The sequence below is a fragment of the Talpa occidentalis genome, unplaced genomic scaffold (genome assembly GCF_014898055.3).
Source record: "Talpa occidentalis isolate TD23 unplaced genomic scaffold, MPIMG_talOcc4v2.1 talOcc4.12, whole genome shotgun sequence".
Classification (NCBI taxonomy): domain Eukaryota; kingdom Metazoa; phylum Chordata; class Mammalia; order Eulipotyphla; family Talpidae; genus Talpa; species Talpa occidentalis.
Window position 1 is genome coordinate 38,882,934 of NW_023601212.1, and position 16,542 is coordinate 38,899,475.

General features: G+C 52.6%; 1 protein-coding gene across 4 annotated transcripts in view; it reads left to right on the top strand.

Annotated features, from left to right (window-relative positions):
- The window catches only part of PDE4A (phosphodiesterase 4A), a 37,072-nt gene extending 20,530 nt beyond the window's left edge, over positions 1-16,542 (top strand). For 3 of the 4 annotated variants that reach the window (XM_037505766.2, XM_037505767.2, XM_037505768.2), the window contains exons 3-15: positions 125-161; positions 270-340; positions 1,086-1,135; positions 1,317-1,429; positions 4,754-4,847; positions 6,424-6,647; positions 7,615-7,713; positions 7,822-7,986; positions 9,138-9,237; positions 9,369-9,523; positions 9,736-9,858; positions 10,259-10,441; positions 13,496-16,542. In XM_037505766.2, coding sequence (XP_037361663.1) covers positions 125-161; positions 270-340; positions 1,086-1,135; positions 1,317-1,429; positions 4,754-4,847; positions 6,424-6,647; positions 7,615-7,713; positions 7,822-7,986; positions 9,138-9,237; positions 9,369-9,523; positions 9,736-9,858; positions 10,259-10,441; positions 13,496-14,182 — 2,101 coding nt within the window. In that variant the 3' untranslated portion in view covers positions 14,183-16,542. Of the gene's footprint in view, positions 1-124; positions 162-269; positions 341-1,085; positions 1,136-1,316; positions 1,430-2,853; positions 3,259-4,753; positions 4,848-6,423; positions 6,648-7,614; positions 7,714-7,821; positions 7,987-9,137; positions 9,238-9,368; positions 9,524-9,735; positions 9,859-10,258; positions 10,442-13,495 lie in introns of those variants that run through there. The other variant, XM_037505769.2, reaches the window with a different exon arrangement.

Consider the following 16,542-nt stretch of genomic DNA (forward strand, 5'->3'; position numbering starts at 1 on the left):
TGTATGGAATCCCTGTTGCAGTCCCTCTTCATCTGGAGGCTTGTGGGGGTGGGGGGTAAGGGGGGTGGGTGGGGGGGGTGTCCCACTGTGAAGACCCCTGACCTGGCCCTGTCATTGATTTTAGGCATGCTGAGGACCTCATTGTGACACCGTTTGCCCAGGTGAGATCCCCTCCCCTAAGGAGGAAAAGGCCTCCAACTCTGAAGCAAACTTGGGGGACATGGGCCCTCTGGGCAGACCCCTGCCCTCACTACTGCTCCACACCCCAGGTGCTGGCCAGCCTCCGGAGCGTCCGCAGCAACTTCTCTCTTCTGACCAATGTGCCCATTCCCAGTAACAAGTAAGTCAAGGCTGGGCCCCCATGCCCACAATCATGAGGAACACTTGTATTCGACTTTCAGCCCTGCTGTGTGACCTCAGACAGGCACTTCACCTCTCTGAGCCTCTACTCAGGCGTTAGCTCCCCCTCGAGCCAGTAAGTCATTGAGATTTGAAAGCCTACCACACAGAAATGTTTATAAAGACTATTAAGGGGTCAGGACACATGGTGATAAGGCCATGGGTGGTCAGCCACCCAGCCTTGGCCCTTAATGCCAATTTGCTAGGCAAATAGCATTCCTATGGCACCTCCATTAGATAGCTGCCATGGGGTCCAGTAGATGGTATATAGAAAAGTGCTAGAACATTGTCCAGTGCATAGTAGGAGCTTATTAAATAGGAGTCATTATTTGAGGCACTGGTGTGGCTGAGAGCTGTTGGGTCTCTGGACAAAGCTATTTTCATAAGGGTCAAGGAATGGGAGGGGGTGCAGAGATGGTCAAGGAAGCAGAGACTTTGGCGAGACAGGACTTCACCCTACAGCTGACCAGCTGTGTAATCCTGAATTCACCTCCCTGAGCTTGTTTCCTGATCTGTGAAATGGGCTCTTGTGGGGCTCTGTGAGGGCCGCAGCAGACTACATGGTGGTGTGCCTGGGATACAGTGAGTGCTCAGAAAGAAGAGAACTGGCATTATACATGGAGAGGGGGAAACAGGTATCTTCGGGGTTGGGCCCAGGCTGACATTGGAGACCCATTTCTTTGCAGGCGGTCCCCGCTGGGCGGCCCAACCCCTGTCTGCAAGGCCACGCTGTCAGGTAGTTAAGCCCAGGGGGGGCCTTCTTACTGCCCCAGTGGGGGTCCCTCACCCAGGGTCGCTGTCTCGCCCCCTTCCCCAGCACCCCACTCACCTGGTGGACCCCCGTGACCATGGGTGGGGGATTCTGGGGGTCTGCCTGTGGATCTTCTCAGTCATAGCCCCGGCTATTCCTTCTTCAGAGGAGACATGCCAGCAACTGGCTCGAGAGACGTTGGAGGAGCTGGACTGGTGTCTGGAGCAGCTGGAAACCATGCAGACCTACCGCTCAGTTAGCGAGATGGCTTCGCACAAGGTGTGCAGGGGCCTGGGGCCTTGGGCCTGTGGGCCAGTGCTAGCACCTGGGCAGGGCTGGAGGGGTGGGGCCAACTAGGGTCAACATGTGGATGGTTATGGGTCGGGCCATTAGGGAAAGGGGCAAATCCATGCACAGGGCCCATTGCTAGGGGCCAGCCCCTGGGGTGGGCCAACGCTGGGTGCCAGCTTCAGGATTCTTGCAGGGCTGGAGAAGACTGGTGTGTTTGAGCATGTGTGTCTGCTTGTATGTCTATCCACAGGTGACTATATCTTTTGGGAGGATGGGGGGCGTATAATATGCTTGTATAGTCTGCAGGTATGTATTTGTGGCTCATGCATCTGTGTGGCTGTCAATTGTCAGCCGCACATTTGCAGTGCAGGGTGTGGATTCCGAGGGGAATGATGTGCAGGAATGATGTACAGATGCTGAACCTGTGGAGCATGTATGGGCTTGCACAGGCAATTACGCAGGGCTGTGTGTGGGAGTGTGCTGTGGGGGTGTGTGTGTCTGTGGGCATTGATCCAGATGCAAATCTGTGTATTTGAGTGACTGTGTGTGCTTGCAGGGCTGCAGGAGAGGATGCAGACCATACACTGCACAACTGCAGGGGGCGTCATTGAGAAAGTAGGCAGTGCAAATGATTTCTCAGCTTGTGCAGTGTTGTGGCAGTCCTTGTGGGAGGATGCTTATCAGGAAATGAGTGTGCAGGTGGAGGTGTGTGTGTTGGGGGTGCAGGTGCCTGTAGATGGAGGCTTGTCGGGAAACATGGGCGTCTGAGAGCTACTGTGTCTGAGGGTGCACTGAGCATCTCAGAATGTGACTGTGTCTTGGAGTGTGGATCCGCAAGTGTGTGTATATCTGTGCATCTGTGGATTTGAGAGTGAGCATTCCCTGTGTCTAAGGTCATGTGGATTTGTGTTTAAAAGTATGTCTATTGGTGTGTGTCTGTAAGTGTATCTAACATCTGGGTGTGTGTCTCCCTTGGTGTTGCTCTGTGCTCTCAGAAGGGGTGTGTCTGAAAACATTTATAACTGCATACTGAACTGTTTACCCATAAATGTGTTGGACATAAGAGTTGTGAGTTGTGACTATGTGTGTGAGAGAGGTAAGTGTAGCACTAACAGCATTTAGATGTCTGTGTGTTCAAGTGCCTAAGAGCATGTCAAGTATCTGGCTCTGTGTTGGTGCCTGTGGAAAGGTGTGTCTCAGGGTGTTTGTGTGTCTTTGGGTGTCTCTTATATGTCCATGGAGGGGACATGTCCTCTTGGGGGTGCCTCCCTCCTTATCCCTGGTAGCCCCACTTGGGTCCTGGCTGAGGTCCATGGGCTCCCATACCCCTTTAACGCCCCCCCCCATCTCCAGCACCACCTGACATCGCATGCAGCCTGCCAGTACTGCAGTGAGCACGCACACGCGCGCGCGCACACACAGGCACACACACGGACCCCAGAGCTTCCTTCTGGGACCCTCGCCCTTCCTGCCCCCCCATGGGCAGGGGTCCCTGGCCACCTCCAGCCATTGACGAGGGGGGGCCCATGAGGCCCAGGGACTGGTGGACCATGTAACCAGTGCTGCTGCCGGGGGCGCGGAGGGGAAGGGAGCCCCCAGCCCTGCTGGGCCGGCCCAGGCCCCTCCGCGGCTCCCCCTTCCACTGCCCACCTGCCCAGCACACCCCCCCCAACGCACAGTGGCTGTTAACCCTAGGACTCCCCAGCTCAGGCTCTGTGTGCAGCAGCCCTGTGCGGGGCTAAGGCTTCAAGATGCCCTTGGTGGATTTCTTCTGCGAGACCTGCTCCAAGCCGTGGCTGGTGGGCTGGTGGGACCAGGTAGGGAAACTTGGGGTGGAGGATGGGCAGGAGACCCAGCCCTGGCCCTCCCACCTCCACCTCGGGCCCTCCAGTCCCCGGTCTGAGTTTGTGTATGCAGCTGTGCACGTGTGTGGCCTGAAGATGAAGCCTTATGGCTGAGTCTCTGTGTGTGGCCCTGGGCTGGGAGTGGATGGTGGCTAGCTGGGAGTGTGTGGCTTTCCCTGGGGTTGGGTCTCTTGCTGCATGTGCTTCTCAGTGCACATGTATGTGTGCAGGGGTATGGGTTTAATTAACCATATGTTTGTTTGTCTGGGTCATGGTGTGGCCCAGTCTGAGATCATGTGTCTCTGATTGTGTTGTTGTGTGTTGAACCATGTTTGGGAGCCCAGAGCTGCGTGATTTTTCTTGGGCATGTGATACCAGTGTCTGTCTTGTTATGTGTGCTCCTTGGTTTTTGTGTGTGAGGCTGTGTGATGCTGTGCAGAACTGTGTAACATGGGAGTCTGTGACTGTGTGTGGTGGTGGGTCCATCTTGTGTGTGTGTCTCTGTGCACACAGGGTCTCTGGGCAGCCCTGGGAGGAGTGAGTGCCCTGTCCCCCTGTGGGCCACATGGGCTCACCCTTTCTGCTGAGTGTCTCTCCTGCCTCTCTGGACAGAGTCTGCTCTTGTTTTGAGGGTGCTTTGGCAGAACTTGGGGGCAGGGAGCTGATGCCCTTTCTCCTCTCTGCACAATGTCACAGCAGATGCTTGTGTGAAGTGGCATGGGGGGACCAGGGCAGGCCTCCAAGCCAAGGTTTGGTTGTGCTTCTTTCATCTGTGCATCTGCCCACCTCTCTGAGGTTGTGGAGAAGGGGGCTATGATGGGAACCCCCCTCCCCTGGTGAATGAACTAGCCTTTCCCCACTTCCCCGTTCTCCCCTGCCCCAGCAAAACGTTCTCGTCACCCAGAGCTTGGATAGCACATTCCCTTCCAATCCAGGCTGGGGGCTGGAGGCCAGGACCCGCAGGCAGTGGGGTCTGTGTCTGCCAAGCCCTGGGTTAGGGTAACTCTGGGAAGGCAAGGGTTAAGAGACCTGCTGCCTGCCCCTCTTTCCCCCAGCTCAGTAGCTGGTTGGAGGGGGAGTTGCTAAGGAGACTCCCATCTCCATGGCGACAGGATTCTCCTGATAGTCCATTGGCTCCCTGTTAAGCAGGAGCCCCTCCCTTCCACAGGTGCCCCTCTGGCTCCTCCTCTGTGGGGAGGAGGAAAGAGTCTGGGGAGGGGAGCCCCTCTCTCCTCATGCTGGGAGGGGAATGCTGGGTCGGAATTCCCCAAGCCTGCCCCCAACTCCCCACACTGAGAACTGGGGAGGGAGGAGGGGCTGATCCCTCTGATGGATCCTCTGTTGGCTGCACAGAGAAGTAGGAGGGACTCATGGAGCCTTCAGAAGTTTCTTGAGAGTGTCTCCTACGGTGAGAGTTCCTCCCACCATGACCCCCAGCATTTCTTTCTTCTTGCCTCCTTCACCTTAGTTCAAAAGGATGCTAAACCGTGAACTCACACACCTGTCAGAGATGAGCAGGTCAGGAAACCAGGTCTCTGAGTACATCTCCACAACGTTCCTGGGTGAGTGAGGGGCTGCTCTTGTGTGTGTGTGAGCCCACCTGGGCTGCAAGAGGTTGCCCTGGGTCCTATTGCCCTATTTGCCCAAACGATCAATTTTCCCTAAAGGTCAAAGTCACCCCATTCAAGAGATCCCATACTCAGGATGCCCTCAAATTCTCTCCAAGATGAAAAACCCTTTCCAAATTCAGTGGCACTCAAAATTCAGTAGAATCTCCAAATTCTTCCCAAATGCAGGAGGTCTCTTCCAGACTCAAGATGACCAAACTCAGTAAAGTTATCAAATTGAAAGGGTAACTGTCCTTATGAGCCCATAAAAGACCCCCAAACTTTAACAAACTTCCAAGATAAAAAACTCCCCCAATTGAGTAGCCCCCCCCACCTTTAGATTTTTTTGAAAGATTTGTTTATTTATGGATGAAAGAGCTGGGAGTACAGGCCAGAGGTGTGGGGGGGGGGGCAGTGAGTGGATTCACCAGAGACAGAGTGGGGAACTGAACAGGCAGACTGATGAAATACACTGCTGAGGGGAGCAGTGGGCGAGACAGGAGAGGTCTGCTGCCCCATGTGGGTCACCTCCTTGGCCAGGGATTGAACTCCTGCTAAGTGCCTGCAGTGGCTGCGCACAGCTTCATAGTGCAGCATCTTAACCTCCCTGCCACCAGGGAGGTCCCAACTTTAGTTTCTTGAACTCAATAGATTATCAAGTTTAAGAACCTGTAAGAGATTTTCCAAAATCAGGAGACTTTCCTAACTTGGTGGAATCCTAATACAGAAAAATACCCTCCAGTTCATTGGAACCCTGAAGCTCATGGTAACCTCCAACTTATCCTGATCTCTGAACCTAAGAGCTTTCTAGCTGAGACTATACCTCCACTAAACCCAGGGTAATTTGACCTTTACAACTTATCACCAAACCACAAAGGCCCCAAATTTCAGAGAACCTCTCCCAAGGTCAAGAGATGGCTTCAGAGTTTCAAATGCTCCCGCCAATGGGGGTGTGGCTTGCCTGGATTCTGAGATCCAACCAATGGGAGCCCAGCATGCAAATAACTCCCATTAGGCCCTCTCATTGACTCGCAGCCCCAGGTCACAATGGGTGACTCTGGCTGAGCTCTGGAAGCCCTTGAAAGCTGAGGAAAATGGTTCATGGGGCTGGACCCCAGGCAGGCTGGTGTCAAGGGGGTGGGGGACCCTTGGAGCCAGAGACCACCCTTCCCTCCCTCTTCCCAGCACTGTCCACCCCCACCAGCACTCTAGGTCTCCATGAGGGTGTCTTCCCTACTGGAGAAGGTTCCCTGCCTATGGGGGCAGACAGCAGCTCTACCCACCCTATTTCCTCACTTCCCACACCACCCCCCTGCCAAACTTGGCGATTGCACTAGGGCCACCCCACAGCTCTGGGCCAGCCCCAGCATCCCCACTTCAGCCCACCACCTCCCAGAAGAATTCCAACCTCCCCTCTGGTTTCTGTCCTACAGCATGACACCTGGAAGGGCTCTGTCTTCCCAGGTGAGAATCCCTGGGCATGTGGGGGCATGGAGGGGTGCTCATCTTTGCCCCTCTTCCATCTCTTCAGACAAGCAGAATGAAGTGGAGATCCCATCACCCACAATGAAAGATCGGGAAAAACAGCAAGTGCCCCGGCAAAGATCCTCCCAGCAGCCCCCGCCTCCTGGGCCACAGTTCCAGCCCATGTCTCAGATCACAGGGGTGAAGAAACTGATGCACAGCAGCAGCCTGAATGATTCCAGCATCCCCCGGTTTGGGGTGAAGACTGACCAAGAAGAGCTCCTGGCCCAAGTGGGTGGGGGCTCAGCCAGGGCTGGACTGGAGAGGGCCAGGCTCCCCACACCCCCATTCCCATTGGGGCTCAAAGAAGGACTGGGCAGTGGGTCAGCCTGAGATGAGGATTCGGGTTCTATGCTCTTTATGTGCAGGGGAAAGGGCAGTGAAGGAGGAGGATAGGAAGGGCCTGAGTAAGGAGGTTGTCTCAGCTGTAGTTGGGGTGTGAATGGCACCATGGAGAAGAGCCTGCCTTTTGTACTTCTGGGTGATGGCATCACCCCCCTTATAGCTCATATGGAGACAAGAACAGTTTTCTGGAGAAGGTGAAGCTGGGAGTCTCAATCAGCCCCAGCAGCAGGGGGAGGGGTAGCAATGAGGGGGATCCAAGCAGGACCCCAGCAACATCTACTGACCTAGGTTTGACTACTGGCCCTTCTGTCAGATTTGGGGCCATGGACTGCCACTTTGACACTTCCTGCAATGGACAGAATTTACGCTTTATGTCTTGAGTCAGCCCTGGCAAATCCTGCTCCTGTCAGTTGAGCCCCTGCTATGCACTAGCACTGTTCTGGTTTCTGGGAAGACATGGAAAATTATCTCATGTCCTTCTGCACTCACGGTGGCTTAACTCAAAGGCTGAACTGTGCTTGGGGTCAGCTGAGCTGGGTTCACATCCCAGGTCTGCCTCTTGTGAGTTATAGGATTGTGGGAGAGTTAGGTGACTACTTTGCCTCTTCCAAACGAGACCACGTGCTTTGTATAGTGCTTGGCAGGTAATAAGCGCTCAGTAGACAGTTGCTGTAGTTGCTGTTATTTTCTACCCAGTAGAACCTGAGTAGTGAATTCTGTGCTGCTGAGTACACCGTCCACTGGGTGGGCTGTATTGGTGCTGCCTTTAGACCCGAGCTGGGAACTCTTAGGAAAGAATCTAGAAAGCTCTGGGCCTTGTATACTTCTGAACTCTGGGCATCATCCCCACCAGGAACTGGAGAATCTGAACAAGTGGGGCCTGAACATCTTTTGTGTCTCAGATTATGCCGGAGGCCGCTCCCTCAGCTGCGTCATGTACACGATATTCCAGGTGAGGAGCTATTACAGCGGGGCAGGCTGATGGGTCAGGGTGCAGGGAGGAGGGCAGGAGGGGGCATTGAGGTCAGCAGGGTCACCACCCCTTCACACCTGCCCTCAGGAGAGGGACCTGTTAAAGAAGTTCCGAATCCCAGTGGACACGATGGTGACATACATGTTGACCCTGGAAGACCACTACCATGCTGACGTGGCCTACCACAACAGTCTGCATGCAGCCGACGTCCTGCAGTCCACCCACGTGCTGCTGGCCACACCTGCGCTGGACGTGAGCACTGCCCAGCCCCTGCCTCCCCAGCCCAGTCTGTCTCTCACTCTCTCTGATTACCTAACTCAGATCTCCTGTTCCTCTGGCCCTGATCACTGATCTCCATCTCACTCTAATCCTTACCTTTCTCTCTATGGCCTTCTGATCTCACCCCAACTCTCTCTTTCTCTCTCTCTGACCTCCTCCCTCCCTTTCTTCTCCCCTTCTCTCCCTCCCTCTCTTCCTCCCTTTCTTTTGAGATCAAAGGAATGTTTATTATAGCTTGTATGGGCCTACCTCCTCATAGATAAATCTGTACAAAATTGGGAAGTAGGACTTTGATAGATACAGAAGGGGAGAAAATGTGGTGTTAAGGTTTGGGGGTCAGTACATATCATCAGACTCAGCAGCCTCCCATTCTCAGGTGCGCTAACAAGACTGCTCGGATCTCTACTGTAGTGGTAACAGCAAGAACCCTGATGCAGGAGCTCTCAGAATTTGGGGGAGGAGGGGTTCGTAACAGGTTCAGCCTGTAACCCAGGTCCCAAAAGTTCAGCCTTCACTGCCACCTCCAGGGCCAACTTCAGGTTCTCACCTGATGGGTAAGAACCCATTCAGGGGCCTCCCTGGTGACACAAGGGGTTAAGTCTCAGCTCTGTCATGCTATCAGCTGCCACTGCAATACCCAGGGAGCTACCCACATGACGCAGCAGACTTCTCCTGTCTCGTCCACTGCTCCCCTCAGCAGTGTATTTCAGTAATTCCACCTGTTCTGTTCCCCACTCTGTCTCTGGTGGATCCTCCCACCCCCCCCCCACCTCTGGCCTGTACCCCAGCTCTTATATGCATAAATAAATAAAATAAATCTTTAAAAAAAAGAATCCATCCAAGGCCCATTCAGCTCACACCTGATGGGCATTTCCAGGGAGTAGAATGGATTCCTGAGGGCAATGTCTGGAGTAAATCTTATAAATCTTTCAGAGATAGTCTATGCCAGCTTGCCCAGGATCTGCCAGCACCACACACTTGATCCCTGTCAGTTTCTGGAAGCATTGCAGTTTGAATGTGTCTGTCTTCAGCATCTCAATGCCTGAGGGCCCTACTGGGGAGCCCGCCCTCCCTAATTTTCCTAAGCTCTGTTCTACTCTGACCACCTCTATGGGCCCCCCCAGGCTGTGTTCACTGACTTGGAGATTCTCGCAGCCCTCTTCGCTGCTGCCATTCATGACGTGGACCACCCCGGGGTCTCCAACCAATTCCTCATCAATACCAGTGAGTGGCCCTCCAAGGGGTGGGGTGCCCTAGGCTGGAGGCGGACCCCGCAGCACCCCTCCGTACAGGCTCTGGGGATGGATTGGTGAGACCTCCACCTGCCCTGATGCCTGCCCTGTTTTGGGCCTCAGATTCCGAGCTGGCACTCATGTACAATGACGAGTCTGTGCTGGAGAACCATCACTTGGCCGTGGGCTTCAAGCTGCTGCAGGAAGACAATTGCGACATCTTCCAGAACCTCAGCAAGCGCCAGCGGCAGAGCCTGCGCAAGATGGTCATTGACATGGTGAGCTGGAGATGGGGGACAGAGTGGGAAAGGAAAGGGGCCCTTTGGGAGCCTTGGATCTGAGATCAGCGGCTCCTTTGTGGAGGCCACGACCTCTGGTGGCCTGGTGGGGGTAGGTTGCAGGGAGTGAAAAGTTCAGAAATCCTCATGGGTGGATGTAGAGGGCAGAGGGCAGAGCTTCAGTGACCCCAGTGACACCCCCTTGCCCACAGGTGCTGGCCACGGACATGTCCAAGCACATGACCCTCCTGGCTGACCTGAAGACCATGGTAGAGACAAAGAAAGTGACCAGCTCAGGGGTCCTCCTGCTGGACAACTACTCTGACCGCATCCAGGTGACCCCCACACAACCCTTTTGCCCCTTTAGCTTCGGGGTACACCCCTCCCTCAGCCTGCAGCTCCTCCTCGTCTTTGCCTTCCAACCCCCATCTTTCCTCATTTTTCTCTTTAACTCCTGCTCATCTCCTTTCCCCCACCATCCCCTTCCCTCCTCTCCCCCCACCTAACTCCCTGTACTTCCCTCTAACGTCTCTTTTCCCTCTCTCTCCTGACCTTTGCTCATCAGCCCCTTCCCATCTCTGTCCTCCTTCTCCATTCATCTCCCTCCTTTCTGTGCTCTGTCCATCTCCTTCACACCTCTTTCCCCCACTTCACCCCAAGAGGGGGAGGCAAAGAAGCCTGAATCCTCAGACTGGGGTGGGGGCATCGCCTCTGAAGGTTCCTCACCCCATGCAGGTCCTGCGGAACATGGTACACTGTGCGGACCTCAGCAATCCCACCAAGCCGCTGGAGCTGTACCGCCAGTGGACGGACCGCATCATGGCCGAGTTCTTCCAGCAGGGCGACCGTGAACGTGAACGGGGCATGGAAATCAGCCCCATGTGTGACAAGCACACAGCCTCTGTGGAGAAGTCTCAGGTACAACTTCAGATCAGCCAATTGAAGGGTCCAGGGCGGGTCTCCCCACCCCATCCTGGCTAGGTCATGACCTGCCCTCCACAAAGTCAAGTTTTTGTTTTCTATTTTGATGGAAAATGTCTCCATAGAGCAGGTGAACTGAAGTGTCTCGGGTAGGTGGTAAACCGACCTGTGCTCATACAATTCTAGCTCATTTGCAGCAACCACCATAACATCATAATACTGACTTGGCTCTTAGTTACAAAACTTATACAAATTCCCAGTTTCCCTGTAACCTTGCTATTTAAATTGTCCCTGGTTTTGGTAGATTTTATTATTTTTTAATTAATATTTTATTTTATATAATTCTTACATCATTTTTCATTTTTGCACAATGCATGCACTTTCATTTTGGTTATATTCCCCATACAATTGCACCCCCCTTATTTTGACACTAATCCTTCCTCTCCGCTCACCCCCTGCCGTAGTGTGTCTCTAGTTTATAGTTGCTTGTTGATTTTGATTTTTACTTTGTATTAATTAGTCTTTTTCCTGGTCCCTTATTTAGGTTTTCTAAATTCCTGCTATGAGTGAGACCATCCGGTATTTTTCTTTTTCTTTCTGACTTATTTCGCTGAGCATGATCCCTTCTAGCTCCATCCATGTTGCTACAAACTGCATGTGTTTATCTTTTTTGATTGCTGAGTAATATTCCATTGTGTATATGTACCACATCTTCTTGATTGGTTTTGGTAGATTTTAAAGTGAGATGGAATGACTCATCTTCATCGTGTGCCAATTTAATTTAACAAGAAGGGGCCTCCCTGGTGGCGCAAGGGGATAAGACACAATCTACGAAGCTATTAGCAGCCACTGCAGCACCAGTTCGATCCCCAGCCAGGGAGCAACCCACATGGCACAGCAGACCTCTCCTGACTCACCCGCTGCTCCCCTCAGCAATGTATTTCAGTGGATCTGCCTGTTCTGTTCCCCACTCTGTCTCTGGTGAATCCTCTTACCCCCACACTTCTGGCCTATACCCCAGTTCTTGTTAGGCATAAATAAATACATCTTTACAAAAAATAGTTTAACAAGGAGAACAGGAAAACAATCTCTTAAAAGATAAGGCTAAAATGTGAATGTGAGTTTCTCATCCTCCCACTTTCGAACTCTTCCCTGGTGATGTCCATCCTTCCCAGCTCACTGTATATGCCCTTCCACACCAGAGCTGTCCAGCCTGGGCACTGTTGACATTTGTGAGCACAGCATTCTTCAGGGTGGGGGTGCATTGTAGAGTACTGAGCAGCATCCCTGGCCTTTACCCACAAGCTTCCAGGAGAACCCTTCCCTCCAGAAACTTCCAAATGTCCCCTGGGCATGCAGCAACATCCCCCACCCCCACTCCATGGTGAAAACCAATTTTATCAGCTTTATTATTTAGTTATGTTCATAGACAGCTTCACAGCAATAATTTGTGGGCTTAGCTTTTTTAAAAATGTACACTGTGTGAATATATACCTATTTTTATACATCTTGCCTTTTTAAAGATTTATTTTTATTTATTTATTCATACAAGAGCTGGGGTCTAGGCCAGAGGTATGGGGCAGGGTGGGTGAGAGAATTTACCAGAGACAGAGTAGGGAGCAGAACAGGCAGATCTACTGAAGTACACTGCTGAAGGGAGCAGTGGACAAGACAGGAGAGGTCTGCTGCACCATGTGGGCTGGCCATAGCTTGATAGTGCTGAGACTTAACCCCTGCGCCACCAGGGAGGCCCAGCTTTCCTTTTCTTCCCAACAATGACTTGGAGATCTTACCAAGTTTTTACACAGAGAAACCTTTTATGCTACTGTATAGTCTTCACACTGGTATAGATAATGATTTATGTGATCATTCCCCTGTCAGTGGACATCTAACTACTTAGTAGTTAGGAATTCACAGTGATATAAACAAGATAAAGTTGTTGGTTTGTTTCGTGTTCTCTCTCTCTCATGAGAAGTCTGTAGAGAAAAGGAGTTTTGCTCCACGAAGTTGGCAGGCTCCCCAGGGCTTTCAGTTTTTCTCTTCTATCTTCTGAGGCATGGGGCTTGTATCCTCAGTTTTGCTTCTCATGGTCAAAGATGACATTGAAGCTCCAGCCTTTCTAACTGCATTGCAGGGAGGAAAGGCCTCTGCTGGCTGAGGCAGCATCCCTCCCCCATGCCCCTTTTACGTATGGTCACATGGCCACCATGTCTTTGCAGGGGAGACTGGGAAATACAGTTTTCAGCTGGACTCGTGACCGCCTACCAGAAAAATCAAGATCATCAATAAGGAGGGAAGATGATATCAGAGTGTTAATCAGTAGTTTGCCATGAAATTATTTCTAGTTTCTCTTTGCTGCAAAAAAATGCTCATAATAAATATTTGGAGTATACAACAGCTTCTAATCCTATTAATAATAAGTCAGATGGCACTCAACAGCAGGGATGTGATCTGGGAAATGCTTCACCGGGCAATTTTATTTTGTGTGGTAGAGTAAGGACATAGACCTGGCTGGTAGGGCCTGTGGCATGACCCTCAAATATTTGGTCAGTTGTTGACAGAAACGTCATTACGCAATGTGTGACTGTGTCCAGTTTTTGTTTACATCTCATATGTGATTTTCTTTTCTTTTTTTAAAGATTTCTTTATTTTTGCATACAAGAACTGGGGTACAGGCCATGGGTGCACGGGGTGAGAGGATTCACCAGAGACAGAGAGGGGAGCAGAACAGGCAGACTGACTGAAATACACTGCTGAGGGGAGCAGCAGGTGAGACAGGAGAGGTCTGCTGCGCCATGTGGGTCACCTCCCTGGCCGGGGACAGAACCTTATGCTGCAGTGACTGCCAATAGCTTGATAGTGATGAGACTTAACCCCTTGCACCACCAGGGAGGCCCCATATGTGATTTTCTTAAGTAAGAATTTTTCCAGGGTGGACATGGAGAAGCACGATTGCTGGGTCAAACGGCATCAGCTTCTTTTTTATTTCCTTAGATCCCTCAGCACCTGCATTAGCAGGCCCGGGGTTTATACCTTCTTCCCCTCCCCTAGGTGGGTTTCATCGACTATATTGTGCATCCGCTGTGGGAGACGTGGGCTGACCTGGTCCACCCAGATGCCCAGGAGATCCTGGACACGTTGGAGGACAACCGGGACTGGTACTACAGCGCCATTCGGCAGAGCCCATCACCACCACCCGAGGAGGAGCCAGGCCACCCACAGCCACCGGATAAGTTCCAGTTTGAGCTGACCCTGGAGGAGGAAGAGGAGGAAGAGGCATCTGCCACCCCAGGCACATTTGAAACACAGGAATTGCCCATGACCCAGGCTGCATCCCCAGCTGAGGCACCCTTCACAGTTGAGGCCCACAGCCAGGACACACCCGCGGAGGCAGGGTTAGAGGAAGCGTGCCTGACACAGCAAGCAGACTTAGCAGATAGTGTGGCTACGGGCCAGGAGGGGTTCATGTGCCCAGATGTGTCCATGGAAGTGGTAGGCTGCAACAGCCCCCCTGCCCTGTCTCCTGAGAGCACCCCTTTGCCTGCCTTGAGGACCCCACCCCCTCCAGAGGAGGCCCCGGGCTTCCTGGGCCTCCCCTCTATGGTGGCCGAGGTGGGGGCCCAAAAAGAGCACCAGGCTGCCAAGAGGGCGTGCTGTGCCTGCCCAGGGACATCTGCCAAGGAGCCACCCACACTCCCAGCTCCTGGTGGGTGGGGGTCTACTGGAGGCCCTACCTGAGCCCCAGCCCTGATATCCTGTTACCCTCCCCGCCTCCCTTCACCGCCATCACCCCCCAACCACCTCCTCTACTGCCTCAAAGACTCTTGGGCCTCCTGAGAAAAAAGAAAACAGAAAAGTGGGGTTTTTTCTCTTTTCTTTTTTTCCCCTTTTCCCCCACCCCCATCCTTGGGGCCTCTTTTTGGAGGTGGGGGCTGGGGAACGAGGGACTGAGGTCCTGGAAGGGATTTTATTTTTTGAATTTTAATTGTTACATTTTTAGAAAAAGAAAAAAAAAAGAAAAAAAATACCAGGATGAAACACAGCAACTGTAGATGCTCCTGTTCCCTGCTCCCCTTGTCACCTCCTGTCCCCCACCTCCCCGAGTTCTGTCTTCCGGTCTCTAGGCTCTTTGCCTGGGTCTAAGCAGGCTTTTCTTCTGAATTTAGGAGGGTCTCTAGAACACAGCCAGGAATAGCCATTCTGGGTGGGGCTGGGCATAGTCACTGTGGAGGCCCCAGCTCCGTCCCTTCTCAGGCAAGCTGTCCCCCCAAGTCTTCCGCCTCATTTTGCACAAACTCGGCAATACTGACTTGGTCGGGCAGGGGGAGCTGTGCACTTCAGGATGCAGAGGGGGTGTTAAAGGGACACTGACACCACCTGCCTTTGGTCTGAGGAGGGCCTGCTTTTCCGCCTTTGCTTGCCACGCCCTTCCTCTTCTACATTGGGTTCTGTTTGAATTTTCTCTGTTTTGTGGGGTGGGCAGCTCCATAGCACACCCCTCCTTTCAGCTGCTTCTCCTTTTGTTTCTGCCTTAATGATTCCCATGGCCATAGGAGAAGGGGCCGCAGTGACTCCCACCTGCACCTTTGGTGGGGTGGGGCCAGGCCCAGAACCCCCATCTTGGGAACATGCCCTCTACCCCAGCATCCTCCAGCCCCCCTCCCAGACCCTGTGCCCTAGGAGGAAGCAATAATGTGTATACCCACACCCCCTTTCTGGGCAGCCCTTCCTTCCCACCCTGGCACCAAAGTCATTCTCTCGTGTCCCCCCCTTGCCAAGCCTCTCCCTGTCCCCCAACCATTCCCTGAGCAATATGACAGACAGATGCAAGGCTGTTTTTTTCCAAATCAAGGGGGGACTGTTTGGAAGGAAAGCCCCCCTCCTCTCCTCCCCTCCACTCCTTGGCCCAGTTCTGCAAGTGGGCAGAGCAGGATCTCTCTCTTTCATTGCCCTCCCCTTCAATTCTGAGCACATGGTACTGTAGCCCCTGCCCCTGCTCTCCTCAACCTTCCATCTGTCTGTCCATCCAGTGGGGTGTACCACCTAATTCCACCCCCTTGATGCTGTACAGGGTTCATTTTTGTAGCAAAAGTAGTTTTTGTCCCAGCCGGTGACCGGAGTGGGTCTTTTTTCGTTTTTTTTTTTTTTTTTTTTCTTTTCTTTTCCTTTCTTTCTTTTTTTATTTTTTATTTTGTTTTTTTTTTTTTTTTTTGTATATACTGTAAGGTTGGTTTGTAAATTATTCTAGAGGCAAAAAGGGAAAATAAACTTGCCGTTCCCTGACTGACATTGTCAGGGGAAGGAGAGGAGGGGGTCTCCCAGAGGGAGAGTCTCCAATCCTGCTGTATTATACAAATTGTACCATAGACTTACCCCCCCCCACCCCCCAGGGTGGACTCTGCTGTTGTTTGATGGGAAGCCGTGTCATAGCAGGGCTGGGAGGACTGGGTGAAGCCTGCCCCTCCCCCTTCCCCAGGGCTGGGTGGAACTGATCAGAGGGAACCCCACTGCCATCAGGACTCCTCTCCCTGGGAATGGGGGTGTGGGTGGGGCACAGGACCCCCATGAGCTGCTTGTGTGTTGTCCACTTGACAATTAATCTGTCGGTCTGTTGATCGATAATCAGTCCTTCAATCTTGTCTCCAATTAAACCAAGGCTTTCGCCGATCTTCCTGGCTCTTGTGACTTCCTTTTTCACCCTGTTTCTGGGAGTGCTTCTCTCCAGCAGTCTCTGCTTGGGGTGAGGTGGGGGTAAAGGAGGGTTCCTTTCCCATTTGCTTCCAGAGTGGCTAGAACTTGAGGGGGTACAGAGAGCTTGATAGGAGGCAGTCCCCAGGCTTCTTCGTCTAGGTCTAGCACAGGTTGTAAGTAGAGGTTCAGACTACACAGTCTTGACAGGCTAACATACCCAGGGAGGCCTCACTTCTCCTACCTGGAACACTGGCAAACACTTGGGTGCTGCTGGAACCTGCAGATCACTCCTAGAGACCTCAAGAAACTTAACTTACGATACCTGCACCACCTGACTCCCAGGTCATCATGTAAGGTCTTTTGTCAAATTCTGAGGTGCAGACATTAAACTTGATGAACAGGCACAA